Raw genomic sequence first — 16,627 nt, 5'->3', positions numbered from 1 at the left:
CAGGCAGATGAAAGAGTTGCACCAATTATTTAACTCAGACTGCCCCTCTTTAAAATGACTTCCATGTTTGTAGCATGTATTCGATTAGTAATAGACTTAATTCATATTCAGGCAAAGAAGACTCCTCTGCACATGGCCGCACAGTACGGAAAGCTGGATGTTTGTGCTACTTTACTCAAGCTGAATGCTGATGCAAATGCTGTCGACGAGGTATTCCATACTTAATTTTGTTATCAATGTACGAACATTTATGTTGCGAAAACGTCAAAGTGGCAAAGTAAATTTATGTTTAATACACGTACGATATAATATATAAATACTGCGTACATAATGACACATATTTGTACTTGTACTTATACTATGACACACACCTGTATTTTAAATATTGCGTACATACTGACACATACCCGTACTTAAATACTGCGTACATACTGACACATACCCGTACTTAAATACTGCGTACATACTGACACATACATGTATTTAAAATACTGCATACATACTGACACATACTCGAATTTCAAATACTGCATACAAGCTGTCACATACCTGTATTTATACAGACACATACCTGTATTTTAGATATTGCATATATACTGACACATACCTGTATTTTAAATATTGCATACATACTGACACATTCCTGTATTTAAGATATTGCATACATACTGACACATACCTGTATTTTAGATATTGCATACATACTGACACATACCTGTATTTTAAATATTGCATACATACTGACACATTCCTGTATTTTAGATATTGCATATATACTGACACATACCTGTATTTTAAATATTGCATACATACTGACACATTCCTGTATTTAAGATATTGCATATATACTGACACATACCTGTATTTTCAATACTGTATATATACTGACACATACCTGTATTTTAAATATTGCATACATACTGACACATACCTGTATTTTAGATATTTCATACAAACTGACACATTCCTGTATTTTAGATATTGCATACATACTGACACATTCCTGTATTTTAGATATTGCATACATACTGACACATACCTGCATTTTAGATATTGCATACATACTGACACATACCTGTATTTTAAATATTGCATACATACTGACACATACCTGTATTTTAAATATTTCATACACACTGACACATACCCGTATTTAAATACTGCGTACATACTGACACATTTCCTGTATTTTAAATATTGCCTGCATACAGACACATACCTGTATTTTAAATATTGCGTGCATACTGACACATTCCTGTATTTTAAATATTGCATACAAACTGACACATTACTGTATTTTAGATATTGCATACATACTGACACATACTTGTATTTTAGATATTGCATACATACTGACACATACCTGTATTTTAGATATTGTATACATACTGACACATACCTGTATTTTAGATATTGCATACATACTGACACATACCTGTATTTTAAATATTGCATACATACTGACACATACCTGTATTTCAGATATTGCATACATACTGACATTTACTTGTATTTTAAATATTGCATACATAGTAACACAAACCTGTATTTTAGATATTGCATACATACTGACAAATTTCTGTATTTTAAATGCTGCATACAGACTGACACATACCTGTATTTTAAATACTGCGTGTATACTAATACTTACTTGTATTTTAGATACTGCATACATACTGACACATACCTGTATTTCAAATGCTGCATACACATACTGCGTGCATACTGACTCTTACTTGTATTTTAGATACTGCGTACATACTGACACATTCCTGTATTTTAAATACTGTATATATATACTGACACATACCTGTATTGTAAATACTGCGTACTTTGTATTTTATATACTGCGAACATATTGTCACATTCTTGTACTTTAATACGACACATTGAAGACATTGTAAGTTTAAACTATTTATTTAGTTAAAATTGTGATTTGTGTAGCTTTTTTATTGAATTCAGTTTATTGTTTTGCTTCTAGCACGTGCAAACACCACTTCACCTCGCGGCTGAGAACGACCATTCGGACGTTGTAAAACTCTTCCTCAAACATAGACCAGAACTCGTTACCATGGCAAATACGGTCAGTGAAAAGCGTTTTGACATTTTCTTTAAACATGTGTGCTGTTTCACTTATAGTGCTATTTCAATACATTTTGACAAAAACACGTTATTCTTCAAAATAATTCATTAATATTTGGCATCTCCGATTGTTTCCTAATTTGTTTTTCATTTATCTATTTCCTGTTTAAATGTAATGTTCGTTGATACACTACAGGTAAGTATATTTGAACTGAGAAACAAAACTGCACATAGTGTTATAAATATATAACCTTTTCGTGATGTTTGCGCTTGGTACAGTCAAACCTCGTTATGACGAACTCTGTTATCTCGATGTTCCGGTTATGTCGTACTTTTTCGAATATTTTGGGGTTAAGTTAGGTATGTTTTGTATTTTGGTTATATCGACTTCGACCTAGCGAGTTTTCACTGTAGTTATAAATGTCAGTTTAACTAGAAAAAACATTATCATATACATTAAAGAAACTATAAACATTTTTTATCGATACATGGACTTTATGAACACTGTTTACTAATGGGTTTACTTTTATTTGTTTAATGATAGGACGAGGTAACAACAGAAACTCCCTAGAGCATGCACAATTGTGAAAACCCTTAGATTCGTCATAAACTCAATGATTCCAGACATTGCATGAACACTTCTTTTCAAAACATAACTTATCTTTGCATTGATATTGTTGAAGTAGACATATCGTAGTTAAGTCACTTTGATTGTTGCATTTAATTCGCACCATAAAACATAAGAAAGATTCGAAAATTGGTTCTGAATAGATACATATAATGGCGAATATTTTTTTTAAATACCAAGGTTGATTCGCATGAAATTATAGTTTTCGAAATTTGCTTTGGTTTTTATTATTAATCACACTGCTTTTCTCTTCTGTAATCTTACATATCAAAGTGACTTTAATGACATGACTGTTGTTCAAGTGTTAAATGTTAACTGTCAGTAGTACAGCTGTCTTATAACGTAGCACCAGTCTGTTTAGATTCGTTCTAGAATCAACCTTTTTATTTATATATTTAATTGAGAAATATTTTAAGCAGATATTTTGGGTAATTTAAACACCAACCGTGGATATTCTCACGTGTAAGTCAATATTATTTAACAGAATAATACAGAAGATATAAAACATGATATACTATTGCAAAAATATTCCAGAAAATACAAACTAAACAAAGTACGCGAAAGTACACGAGCAAGTCATTCAATCACTGTCGGTGCTTTGATTTATACATTGTGTTGACAGGACGGCATGACAATCGCCCACATAGCGGCTGCTAAGGGCAGTGCAGGGGTGTTAAAGGAGCTTATGAAATTCAACAAGTCGGTAGTCACAACAGCTAGGAACAAGGTATTCATTGTTATTTTGACGTCCAACCCTCACCTTCAATGCTTAAATTTCGTATGTTGTTTGGACGGAATTCATACGTTTTATTGCCTGATTGCTTTTTTACCAGTCACCAGTAGTCAATGAATTTATCATTCAATATATGGATTTTACCTTCGTAAGTATGTTTTCTTCAAATAAACAAATTAAACTGTGGGAATAAGATGCAAGGTAAGGGGCAAAACTATTTAAAAAAACAACTCTCAAATTAAACTGCGACAATTACATGTGCACGCCTGGTAAACACATACTTTTGTACACACTCTTATATAATTCAGACATACGATACAGTAGAATAATGCTATATTTCACAGCCATCTTGGCTTAACAATATATTCAGCAATAAAATGCGTTCTTATATTAACCCAAAGACACACGAGTCCTCAGCACTGCACCTGGCGGCGGAGGGTGGCTACCGGGAGGTGGTGGAGGCACTTATAGACGCAGGCGCAAACCCAAGGGACGAAAACGGGGTAGGAAAAACATCTCGTCAGTTTCTATTCGGCCGTATTCACTAAACATCTTAATGAAAACTTTTAACTTAGTAAAGATATTTTCTTCTGATACATTTTTAATGGTAATTAACGAACACTGATATGATATCAGTATAATTTTCCATCAAATGTTTTAACCGTCTGCGCAATGGATGTTTAATTGTGTTTACTTCTAGGACGGTAACACAGCCCTTCATCTAGCTGCCAAGGAAGGTCACATACAGATCATGGAGGCCCTAGCTGGGAAGCTCTCGTTCCGAACAACCAGCAGAAAGGTTAATAGTAGTTTATATACAGAGTCATTTTATGGATGATGTAAATATACATATATACAATGTATGCTGATATATCGCAGGTGAATGTTTTATACGTTATTTTGAATGGTAGCAATGTATATGAAACTCAAACTGTTACATTTGAACGAGGTATGAACACCATGATAATTGTTTCCAGACCGGTCTGACTGCGATGCACGTGGCGGCGAGTTACGGTCAGATGGATTTCATCCGGGAGATGCTGATTACCGTGCCAGCCACAATCCGTTCCGAGCCCCCTGGTTCCGGCAACACTGGCATTAAGGATCTAAGCGCCGAGGTGACTTTGTTGTGATTGGTGAAATACATGGGACAGATAATTTACTTACAACTCAATATGCCTAAAATCGCGATGAAGCATTGGCAATTATAGTATTTTTAATCTCTGATGTTCAAGTTCACTTGTTTTGAACAAGTTGTATTAGTCCTTGTTTGTGTTTTTGTCTGGTATTATTGTGTAAATTCACCAAAAGCATATTTGAGCATGACGTTTCTTGAAAAAATTGACATAGATTACAGAATTTTACGACGTGTACATTGCAGCATGGTCTCGCACCGCTGCACCTGGCGTCAAAGTTCGGACACGAGGGCCTCGTGCGTCTGCTTCTTAACTGCCCCGGAGTCCAGGCGGAGGCCGTCACACATCAACAGGTATGAGCGAGTAAATGGTTACCATCGTAGTAATGGGGACAGTAAATGATTGCTTGATTTCGATTACATTTTTGTTTTGAAATACTTTTAGAAGAGCGACATATTGCTTACAACATAAAACACATTTTGTGATAAAACATAACACTATCGTTTAATTTTAATGTTTTATTTTCGTGAAAGATAATGATAATCTTCAAAATAAATAAGTTTGCCGATTTTCACGAAAACCACTCTTCATCCACACCCCAGGGCTCTTCCTCGCTCCACCTAGCGGCACAGAGCGGGCACGTGCATGTGGTTAGCCTGCTGCAGAGTAAGTCCACGAACCTCATGCATCTCAAGGACAAGCGCGGCCGAACGGGCATCATGTTGGCGGCCGCCAGCGGTCATATTGACATGGTTACACTGCTGGTCGGACAGGGCGCCGACATCAATGCAGTGGATAAGGTAACAGCCGGAGTACTAATATGTGATTTGTTGTTAGGGATATCTTCGTAATTGACGTGCAACCTTGTCCAGTTCTTTCCCATCTGGCCTAGTTCAACTGTTATGAATATCTATGGTAGTGCAGTGTGTTAGCAAAGCAGTCATTGCTTGTATCGTTGTTGAAACAACTTAACGACGACATGTCTGGCTGAATATCATTATGTACAGTATGGTTAGTCTACTCATTGTTTGATGTATACGATAATAAGGCGGATTATTGACAGTACCTATATTTGCATGCATGCTTTTTTATAATACATTACGTTTTTTTTGTAAGTAATAATCAAATCAAACATCTCTTTAAAGTGGAAAGTCAGACAATATTAAGAATACATTTTATTCAATTGTTTCTAATCACTCTTTCATCCCAGAACGGTTGGACAAGCCTCCACTTCGCTGCAAAGGCGGGCTACCTGAACGTGGTTAAGTACCTCGTAGAGAGCGGAGCCTCCACCAAGTACGAGACCAAGGACGGCAAGATCCCCATCTGCTTTGCCGCTCAATTCAACCACTTTCACGTGCTCAGCTATCTCATGCAGAAGAACCACAACTCGCAGAAACTGATGGATGATAAAAAGGTGAACACATGAGGTTCTCATTGCAATGTATAGCGTGCCGTTAGAATGTTACGATGATATTATATAGTTTTATATACAATGTTAATACGCGATTCGTCCATTTATGCATAACGTGCATAATGAAGTGAACAAATGATTTCTAATTGAAAGAAACATTTTATTCGTAAGCATTCCGCTCAAATGATTGGATATCAAACTCTAGTGAAGGGGTTCATAGAAAACGGCCAAAGATTTATGAACTGTCTTAGTAAATGGGCCAATCGAAGTATATATTTCATTCATAAAATGTATTATTTATGCCAATCACTGCTTAATTTAAAACACCTTTTGTTTTCAGTTTGTGTACGACCTTATGTCTTGTGGCAAGCAGAACGACAATAAATGTATCGAGGAGTTCATAGTCCGCTCCAAAGTACCTATAGACACAGCTGCCAAACTGTCCAACAACTTCCGGGTGCTATCGATCAAAGAGAAGGAGCGGTCAAAGGATCTAGCGATGGCGGGAGACTATTGCGAAAACATGGCGGTGGACCTGCTGTCCACTGCCGCCAGTATGAACAGTCCTTCCGTCATCCTGAAGGCGGTGGACTGTAACGGTGCGCAGTTCCTGGATGTTTTGATCGAGTATGAACAGAAACAAGTGGTGTCACATCCGGCTGTGCAGAAATACCTGTCTGATATATGGATGGGAAACTTAAAGTGGGCGGCGTGGAAATTCATGGCCCTGTTCTGCGTGTGTCTGATAGTTCCCGTGTTCTGGCTAATCTTCTCCATGCCAATGAAACAGAGGTTTAACAAAGTGCCTATCATCAAGTTCATGTCGTACCTGGTGTCACACCTCTACCTAATGATTCTCTTCTCCATGACGATAGTGTACCCGCTCGTGCCAATCTGGGAGTCCGGTTCCCTCATACCGCATTGGTACGAGTGGCTGCTCCTCGCCTGGCTGTCCGGCCTACTTGTGTCCGAACTCACCAACCCAGGCGACAGGGCGGGCCTCGGGTACCTCAAAGTTATCATATTGGCAATCTGTGCAATAGCTATCGCGTGTCATTTCCTAGGATTCGCGTTTCAAGGTGATGACAGACTTGTTATGTTGTTTATTCGCAATCAGTTCTTCGCTGTGGCGTTGTTTCTGTGTTTTGTACAAATGCTCGACTTCTTGACATTTCACCACTTGTTCGGGCCTTGGGCAATCATTATCAGAGACCTTCTGAAAGACTTAACGAGATTTCTAGTCGTGTTGTTGATATTCATGTTTGGATTCACACTTCATCTCACATCAGTCTACCAACCAGTCTACGCCCCGCCGGAACCGGATCCAGTCCTCGGTGACGGGGAAGGTGCAGGTGTGTCCAACCCTTACATCACACCACTGGACGTGTTTGAACTACTCCTGTTCTCCCTATTTGGACTAGTCGACCCGGACAGCCTACCGACCTTGTACAGGAGCCCAATATGGGTGGTGACGATTGTGAAGATAGTTTTCGGGATCTATATGATGGTGACCCTGATCGTCCTGATCAACCTGCTCATTGCCATGATGTCTGACACATATCAGCGAATCCAGCAGCAGTCGGACACGGAGTGGAAGTTCGGGCGGGCCAAGCTGATCCGCAATATGAACAAGACCTCGGCCACGCCCGCCCCACTCAACCTCTTCACGAAGCTGTTCACGTATACTCGAGCGGTATTCAAACACAGAGGTACGATCCATATAGAGCTTAAATGTTTGTTGCAGTTTAAGATGACAATATATTTCGTCAGTGAGCACCAAGAGTTGTATAGGTGGCGTAGCCACGATTGGACTATTCACTTCTGGTGTCCATCAGGTGACACTTAAATAAACAATTTCGTTTCATTATAATTGAATTTTACCTACCCCAACATTTACACAAACCTAATTTACAAATTGTATCTCCCACGCAGGTAAGATATGCAGCGCGCAGGTACAGGCGTACATCCAGGAGGAGGACGACCTTGACGCGATGTCCGACACCAAGTCCATGGACTTCCTCGCAAACTCCTCGCATGTCTGGCTCAAAAACATCCGCAGGAGGAGCGGTAAGGATTTTGGGTACCCTAGTGTATTTATCTCGATTGCGATCATATATAAATATTCTACTAAATGTATTGAGTCGAAACTGGTATTTGTGTCACTCAGTGAAAGCGCCCTTGTCTAACACCAAATACGTTACCTATTGGTAATGCCTATAAGGTCGTCGTTGTGTGATATCAAGAGCGATTTTGTTGATACATGTACCAAAGTAGTTTCAAATTTGGTTTCAAGAATTTTGGCGGTTTGAAAAAAAAACTGTTATAAAAGTTTTGCTTGACGTAACACATGCTAGGACGTGTGTACAGTTTCAACAACATGATGGAGCTTCTGCATGTAGCCATTACTTCTGAATTTCTTCAAAACAATGACACCTCAGATGGTCGTTTGCCTGTTTTAACTAAATGGGGTCTCAATATACGTGTTGGATCACTGGCCGCCATGTGTTTTTTCCAAAGTTTTCAGATGGGAAGAACCGGAGGCGGTTTCGATAGTTTCAAAAAACAGTTTCGGTTTTTGTAAAACAAACGATAAAACTGCTTTTATTTTCATTTAAAATTGTTATATCAATATACAGTTCGTGAAACCGATGTTAGACCAAAACTAGTGTTTAACCAACAAAAACGCACTTAGTAATCAAAACAATTTGTTAGCAGACAATACCAGAACCTTCCAACATGAGACAAAGTGTTATACTAGTTTGGTTTGTATCTTCTAAACTTCAGAGCATTGAACTTTTTATTATATTTTTTGGATTGTGTAGTCAGCAAATGATTGTGCCACAGATCTTGATTAAGCCATTTATCAATTCCTTTCTTGTCGCCAACGTGCAGGTCGCCACGGGCACCACGGCCCTCAGCGGTTGGAGGACGCCATAGATTGGCGGGGCGTTGTCCGCCGCTACTACAAGATGCAGGGCGGCGGAGACGAAATGTCGGAAGAGGAGGATGACAGGAACGGCGTTGTCCCTGGCAACGGCAAGGCACACTTCGACAACGGAGACAAAGACTGACATCCACCATGACTATAAACATTGAACTATTTACAAAGTTGTTAGTAGTAAACAAGTGGTGTATACAAATGAAACGATCACCATGCATGTGATGTTTATTATTTATGAAATTTGTTATTCTGAATTTGAAATGTTTACAGGAGATCATTTTAAAATGTTCATTTCTTTTGTAAAGTATAATGGTAAAACGTGGAGTGACGTTGGTTCAACCGTTCTTGATAATGACGTTGGTTCAACCGTTCTTGATAATGACGTTGGTTCAACTGTTCTTGATAAAACTGTTTCTTCGGCGTTTTGAAATATCACGTTTGTGTAAAATTGGATCTAAAAAGATGTTGTATCATCAAAAGTATCGGTCCACATCCCATGTTAAATGCTGCTACTTCTATACTTTGTCGAAAAATACATGTTCACTGTTTGTTGGTATAATTAACAATAAATAAAAAGCGACGTATTATTGTAAAGTAGAGTTTTAAAGTGCACGCATCTTCTATGTCAAACTTTTACACAGCTCTTGTTATAGTACTATTTAAGACGTGGCATGATTGTAAATGTAAATAACGGTTAAAACTATTAAGTATTATAAATATAAAGTATTATGTTATTTTAATGTTAAAACAAAACTCCAAGCTTAAAAGAACAGAACTATGTTTTATGGTTCTACTCCGCCTAGGTTCTGACTTGCTGCCATTAAACACGTACCGATAAAGCGCGTATATATACATGTATAGGTATTTGTTATCAAATTGGAGGTACCCGTATGTGATCCGGATGGATTGTTTATATAACTTCATTCAATGCATTAAAAACATGTGTATATCTGTACTCTCGTTGTGCAGATATGCTTGTGATTTTAATTGCTACATTATATGAAAATACAAGACGAATTGAAATGCAAGGTACATAGATAAAAGATGAATATATATTATTTATCAAAATCCTGATGAAAGTAAACAAAATTTTAAAAATTCCGCGATTAAATGATTGAACTAAGCAGGGTGACATGAATTGATAAAAGACATATTAAACCAAGAGAGGGCCATGTTGTCAGAAACACGTTTAAGATTAAATAAAACATGTATTCCCCCACCAGTGGCCAACACCCGAACGGTTACCAATCTACTCATTTTGCAGTCAATGTCTCCACGACAAATTTAGGAGATACATGGAAAAAATCCATACACGTAAGGTTGAAATCTACTCGCGTTATCGTCTTCTTTGAGTTTTTAACGGTTTCCCTTGCCCTATTATGGCTGCACTATGGCTTTATGTGCGTAAACGCATGGAATGAATCTGCTGTTTCAGTAATCCTCGCATTGCAGTAAGCCACAGACTTGTGCCCTGTGTTTCTAACTTTAAACTTTCGGACAGGTATGCGCGTGTATATGTAGCGATTTCAAAGTGCATTGACTTCCCTCTACACAGGAAAATAACCACTGCGTCTGACCAGAACCAGTCCAAATGAAAAGGCAGCAAATAAGTGTGTAGATTATCGTTATAGCTGTCTGACTAATATTATTTTACATATAAACATGTTATATATATATTGATTGTTTAACAAATCAAGAGCTTCAAAACGGTTCGTTTACAACATAAATTAAGGAAAGTTGAATGAAATTTGTTATTGTTAAGTATTGACTTACAATCTTAAATGTATCCATTGACCTATGTTCATTGAAAATTTAAACATGTTTCCCGCGTATGTTTTTGCTAGCATGAAACTCTCATTTGTCGCACTGACCTTGAAATGAACTTTTCGTCCAAACTGCTCAGTGCCATCATTTGCATTGGCAAATTTTATGTTGCATCTTTTTCATTTCTAGAATTTTGTGGTTCTTTTTATTTGTTTAAAGTGATGGACAACAATTAGACTTTTTAAATATACGGTTTTGTATACGCGGTTCTTAATATTCCTCTGAAATACAATTGAACATGGCCATGTTTAAAATGAACTGATTAGGAAATTATATTTAGTTCATTGTACCCTAGATACATTCATCCATCTTTGAGGAACGTCAGGGGAGAACACTGCGTTGGAGTTTGCAATGCTGTTAATCCAGCTGATGCTTTGACAGTTTAAGATGTCGTAAGACAATAATAAATGAACGAACAGTTCATATGTGACATGATTTATTATTTCAACTTTAATTCCACCGTATATATGTATATTTATAAACTCTCTGATTCAAAACTGTAAACATAAGAAAAAGACGTTATATATAAGAAATAGTTGATAATGACAAAAGCACGCGGAGAAAACAATTACATGACAACCGTACAAGTGCTGTGAAACTCCATAAACCATTAAAATCATGAGGGAGGTGTTTTAACAAATAAAACGTACCCATACACCGTGTATCAGACCCATACACCGTGTATCAGACCCATACACCGTGTATCAGACCCATACACCGTGTATCAATAGAACTAATAGTAAGCCAATTTCTTATTAGACCATTTTAGAATATTGCAATTACTCACAGATATTAATAAGCCTTATACATACAACGGTTAAAATCACAACTCCGTAAATTGTAAAGTATTTTTGAAGTGAAGATTTTGTTTTTGTCAAACTTTCAAATAAAAAACATTTTGATAGAAACACATGTGTTAAGCATGTCTCTTAAAGCGGCACTGTACAGAAAATAATGGTACCTGCTTCTAGTCATTATTAAAAGGTTTGCATACAGTTTAACACATTGTGAGTTGCATACAAGTTCTCAAAATAGTCGATACAATCTTTCTTTAGCTGATAAATATTCTAGAACTATACAAACGTACATACAAATATTATACTACCAGTGTGAGCTAGGTTTCATACATGTTCTCACATGTTATTCAAAACAGGAGATTGCGAATGTAGCTCAGAAAGTACATTTTAAAACAAGAGCCAACTTTTGTGTTATAAATATAACGTAAATTTTCAGTCAGTTTTATATGCACACAAAATTCCATTGATTGATTGTTTTGTAATTATAAGAGCAACATTGATAGAAAACGAAGAATAAATTAGCATGCATATTCCAGCCTGATCTGCTAATATTACGTTTAGCTTGAGAATGATTTAGCTGGTAAAGTCATAAAAATAATACTGCACTTCGATTAATATTTTACCGAAGATAGACTTGTACATGAATATTACAATATAGACATCCAGCAGACTTTCTTTGCGAACATGAATCGCTGTGTTTAATCCCGACGTTCCTTTTTAAAACACGCAGCCACCATGTATCACTGTGTTTTATTCGGACGTTCCTTTTTAAAACACGCAGCGACCATGTATCACTGTGTTTTACCCCGACGTTCCTTTTTAAAACACACAGCGACCATGTATCACTGTGTTTTATCAGGACGTTCCTTTTTAAAACACGCAGTGACCATGTATCACTGTGTTTTATCAGGACGTTCCTTTTTAAAACACGCAGCGACCATGTATCACTGTGTTTTATCCGGAAGTTCCTTTTTAAAACACGCAGCGACCATGTATCACTGTGTCTTATCCGGAAGTTCCTTTTTAAAACACGCAGCGACCATGTATCACTGTGTTTTATCCGGACGTTCTTTTTTAAAACACGCCGCGACCATGTATCACCGTGTTTTATCCGGACGTTCCAATTAAAACACGCAGCGACCATGTATCACTGTGTTTTATCCGGACGTTCCAATTAAAACACGCAGCGACCATGTATCACCGTGTTTTAACCGGACCGTCCAACTAAAACACGCAGCGACCATGTATCACTGTGTTTTATCCGGACGTTCCAATTAAAACAAGCAGGTTCCATGTATGACCGTGTTTTATCCGGACGTTCCTTTTTAAAACACGCAGGGACCATGTATCACCGTGTTTTATCCGGACGTTCTTTTTTAAAACACGCAGGGACCATGTATCACCGTGTTTTATCCGGACGTTCCAATTAAAACACGCAGGGACCATGTATCACCGTGTTTTATCCGGACGTTCCAATTAAAACACGCAGGGACCATGTATCACCGTGTTTTATCCGGACGTTCTTTTTTAAAACACGCAGGGACCATGTATCACTCTGATTTAATTGATGAGTGTTTATGTATGAAAAAAGAGATAACAAAGCATCCGCACTTTGAACTGATCATATACATACATAGTACTAGTATATTAATTGACAATGATTTAAGAAATATGAAAACACAATTACAAACGCAACCATTGAAATGTTCTAATGGTATCTATCAAACACCAGAGCTAATATCACGTACTTTCATTGAAAGTTAAAAGGTGAGCTTTATGAAGAGTAATCTATATTTTTACATAATCAAATATAATAAATAATAACATGCAAACAATATGGCAAACGTTCACGTTTGCTTGCATTATGATTTATATTACAACTTCAAATCCTGACAGGATATTAAAAAACAAAACATGTTACATTCATTCGGTTCTACCCATAAACATAATGCGCATTGGTGCTGTAAAGTTATGGATGCGAAGTATGGGCAACGTTTTAAAAGAAAAGCTGAACAAATGGAAATGGCTCACCTCGATGATAGATGTTGATTAGTATTATTAGCTTCGTTTGAACGTGTCTGTATTTTATACAGTTTTATTCTATTAAAACATTGATATATATCAATACATCGACTTTCAGATTAGCAGAATTTAGGTTAATTGGGCTGTCGTATAATGCTAATTTCGTACGGAGGTGATCATCTCCACCTTGTTCAGCCGAATGTACATGGAACATGGGAATAAATAGAAGAACCCCTGAATAGCAATTACACACTCCTACCCCTTTACTACCTAATCTACAGAAGAAATTTTAACAAGAATAGGAATATACACAATCTAACTAACAAGAATAGTATCTAATTATTAAAATAAGATACTGTTTTGAAACATTCATACGTAATAAAACGAAATAGAATAGCAATTGTTGAACTGTTAGGCAATTAACTTGCATTATGCATTTGTATGACCTACATTTTTGAAAATTATGTTAAATAATCTGCAGTCTAGTAAACCATTGGGGAAAACGGAATACCTAGAAATCAAAATTATACTGAATCAATTTCTCCCATAAATCAGGTATAAATACATTTGCAAAACCTCGAACGATTACAAAACAAATAACAAAATATAAAACTCAACAAGATTGGCTGACGTATAACGTGGTAGACTTTACAAACTGCCTCTAGGAAGCGGGCTTAACAATGAACACAGAATCACAAGTGGTTGGCCATTACAGAGTCTTCAATTAAAACATCGCCAGGTGCGGAAGGAGATTACTACTTAACAAACATGCAAATACCTGAAAGACTTTTGGCATGTAACAAACTAGAACAAATCAAACTTTTTAATTTTCTGGCACAAACCAATCTTTCAGGTTTGTCAAACATATGCCGGTAAATAATGTTGGTTGCTTTTGGATTTGAGGATGACTTAAAGACCGTTAACATACTGGATGGTATGTTCAAAAAGTATGTATGCCAGCAAAAACAGATACGTCCCATATATCGGTACTATTCCGACAAAATGACGTCATTGCATTGTTTTTGACAATATTCGTCTATCCGGTCAACACAAAGCGTGACGTCATAACTGCTTTTCATCACTCGTCATCTTTGTGGATTCTAGCGGAGCTAAACGGATGTCATTATCGTCCACCTTTCTCCCCGTCTGTGGATATCTGTCCCTGCTGCTGTCATGTTCGTCACTTTCCTGGTGAGCAAAATATAAATTTTACATTTTTTGTTGATATCAAACACTTGACAGAGTCATACAATTAAGTTGAAGTGTTCGATACGTCACATACAAATGAATTTTGACATGGAAGACAGACATTATTATGAACAAAATCCGACTGAACCAAAAGAGCAATGTGCATGTAGCAATGCAAAACCAAAGCAAATTATCAAACGATATAGAAATATAACAGTAAAAAACAGTAACGCACACTTCTAAAAGGAAACAGGCAAAAATATGTGTGGACACCTAGTGAATCTAACTGGTATGAATAATTCATGTGCTCAAAAGCGTGCTACTGAATGAATAGCGTTCCTAATGAGTTGAAATATTGGTTACAATATTTCAAGTATTACGTGAACATCAATATGCACAAATTCTTAACTCCCATTTTAGCAGTACCTCGCTGTTGGATGGGTCTTCGCCGAAGGTACATTCTCGGCACGTCTTCCAACTGAGCAGACATGGCTTGTGCTTAGCTGTATCAGAAGGTACAATAGTAAAATCGAACACTTTGCTTTTGGTAGTAGGGCTAGGACTAGGCGAATGCGTTTGACCGATGGAGCTTGGGCCTAAAAATGAGGGACGACGAATGTAGAACATTGGTTCATGGAGACTATGCTGAGTGAGTGACATATAAGCAACATTGAAAAGCATGAGCCTCTATACTAGGAAGCTTCTATAATAAATCTGTAGTGCCGCATACAGTTCGTCACCGCATACAGTTCGTCACCGCATACATTTCGTGACCGCATACAGTTCGTCACCGCAAACAGCTCGTAACTGCATACAGTTCGTTACCGCATACAGTCCGTCACCGCATACAGTTCGTCACCGCTAACAGTTCGTCACCGCATACAGTTCGTCACCGCACACAGTTCGTCACTGAATACAGTTCGTCACCGCATACAGTTCGTCACCGCATATAGTTCGTCACCGCTAACAGTTCGTCACTGAAAACAGTTCGTAACTGCTTACAGTTCGTCACCGCAAACAGCTGGTAACTGCATACAGTTCGTTACCGCATAAAGTCCGTCACCGCATACAGTTCGTCACCGCATACAACAGTCACAGCATACAGTTCGTCACCACATACAGCTCGTCACCGAATACAGTTCGTCACCGCATGCAGTTCGTCACTGAATACAGTTCGTCACCGCATGCAGCTCGTCGCCGCATACAGTTCATCACCGCATACAGTTCGTCACCGCATATAGTTCATCACCGCATACAGTTCGTCACCGCAAACCATTCGCTACGAACTATATTCGTGACGCATATAGCTCGTGCCAAGACGACCTATATTCTGCGAAAAACCATGCTAAATAAGCATTTATATAGTTTGTTATATTCGAGTTATATTTATGAATATATTGTAGTAACAAACGCTAACTCTGAACCATTTGCTTGCCTTCATTAAAAAGAACAGAACTATCACACAATTTACTAAGTCGTTCCCCGTGTTTAACGCGGTAATAACATGGAACGAACCACTCATTGAAATAACTGCCTTATGAATTGATTTACGTTGTACAAGAAACATAAACCCTGTAACGATTTCGCCCAATCATACCGCCAAAAAAGGAAGGCACAAACACCTTCTGTATTCGTTATTCGAACTATTTAAAAACAACAACGACAAAAAATAATAAATAATGCATCATTTAAATTGGTTAGTTCCAAAATAACATCCATTGACACATATTCAGGTTTTAAAACTGTTTTAAAAAGTTTAATTTTTGATTGTATTGGTTCTTGTTCCAAAACTCCAAAAAGCAAATGATAAGTATGCGGTGACGAACTGTGCGCGGGGTCAATGCTAATTTATTAAGCAGTTT

General features: G+C 37.4%; 1 protein-coding gene and 1 pseudogene across 1 annotated transcript in view; one reads left to right on the top strand and one right to left on the bottom strand.

The window, feature by feature from the left end:
- LOC128215050 (serine/threonine-protein phosphatase 6 regulatory ankyrin repeat subunit B-like) overlaps positions 1-9,509 on the top strand; it is a 56,006-nt gene extending 46,497 nt beyond the window's left edge. Inside the window, exons 18-29 of the mRNA XM_052921780.1 lie at positions 112-210; positions 1,982-2,083; positions 3,333-3,437; positions 3,845-3,946; positions 4,144-4,242; positions 4,421-4,561; positions 4,825-4,932; positions 5,182-5,379; positions 5,790-5,996; positions 6,334-7,702; positions 7,926-8,060; positions 8,886-9,509. Of these exons, the coding sequence (XP_052777740.1) occupies positions 112-210; positions 1,982-2,083; positions 3,333-3,437; positions 3,845-3,946; positions 4,144-4,242; positions 4,421-4,561; positions 4,825-4,932; positions 5,182-5,379; positions 5,790-5,996; positions 6,334-7,702; positions 7,926-8,060; positions 8,886-9,064 (2,844 nt within the window). The 3' untranslated portion in view covers positions 9,065-9,509. The remainder of the gene's footprint in view (positions 1-111; positions 211-1,981; positions 2,084-3,332; positions 3,438-3,844; positions 3,947-4,143; positions 4,243-4,420; positions 4,562-4,824; positions 4,933-5,181; positions 5,380-5,789; positions 5,997-6,333; positions 7,703-7,925; positions 8,061-8,885) is intronic.
- A 4,654-nt stretch (positions 9,510-14,163) lies between these two features.
- LOC128215049 (uncharacterized) overlaps positions 14,164-16,627 on the bottom strand; it is an 89,269-nt pseudogene continuing 86,805 nt past the window's right edge.

Source organism: Mya arenaria, chromosome 13 (genome assembly GCF_026914265.1).
Source record: "Mya arenaria isolate MELC-2E11 chromosome 13, ASM2691426v1".
Taxonomy (NCBI): Eukaryota; Metazoa; Mollusca; class Bivalvia; order Myida; family Myidae; genus Mya; species Mya arenaria.
The sequence above is the reverse complement of the archived record's forward strand: the minus strand, read 5'-3'. Positions and strand labels throughout refer to the sequence as shown.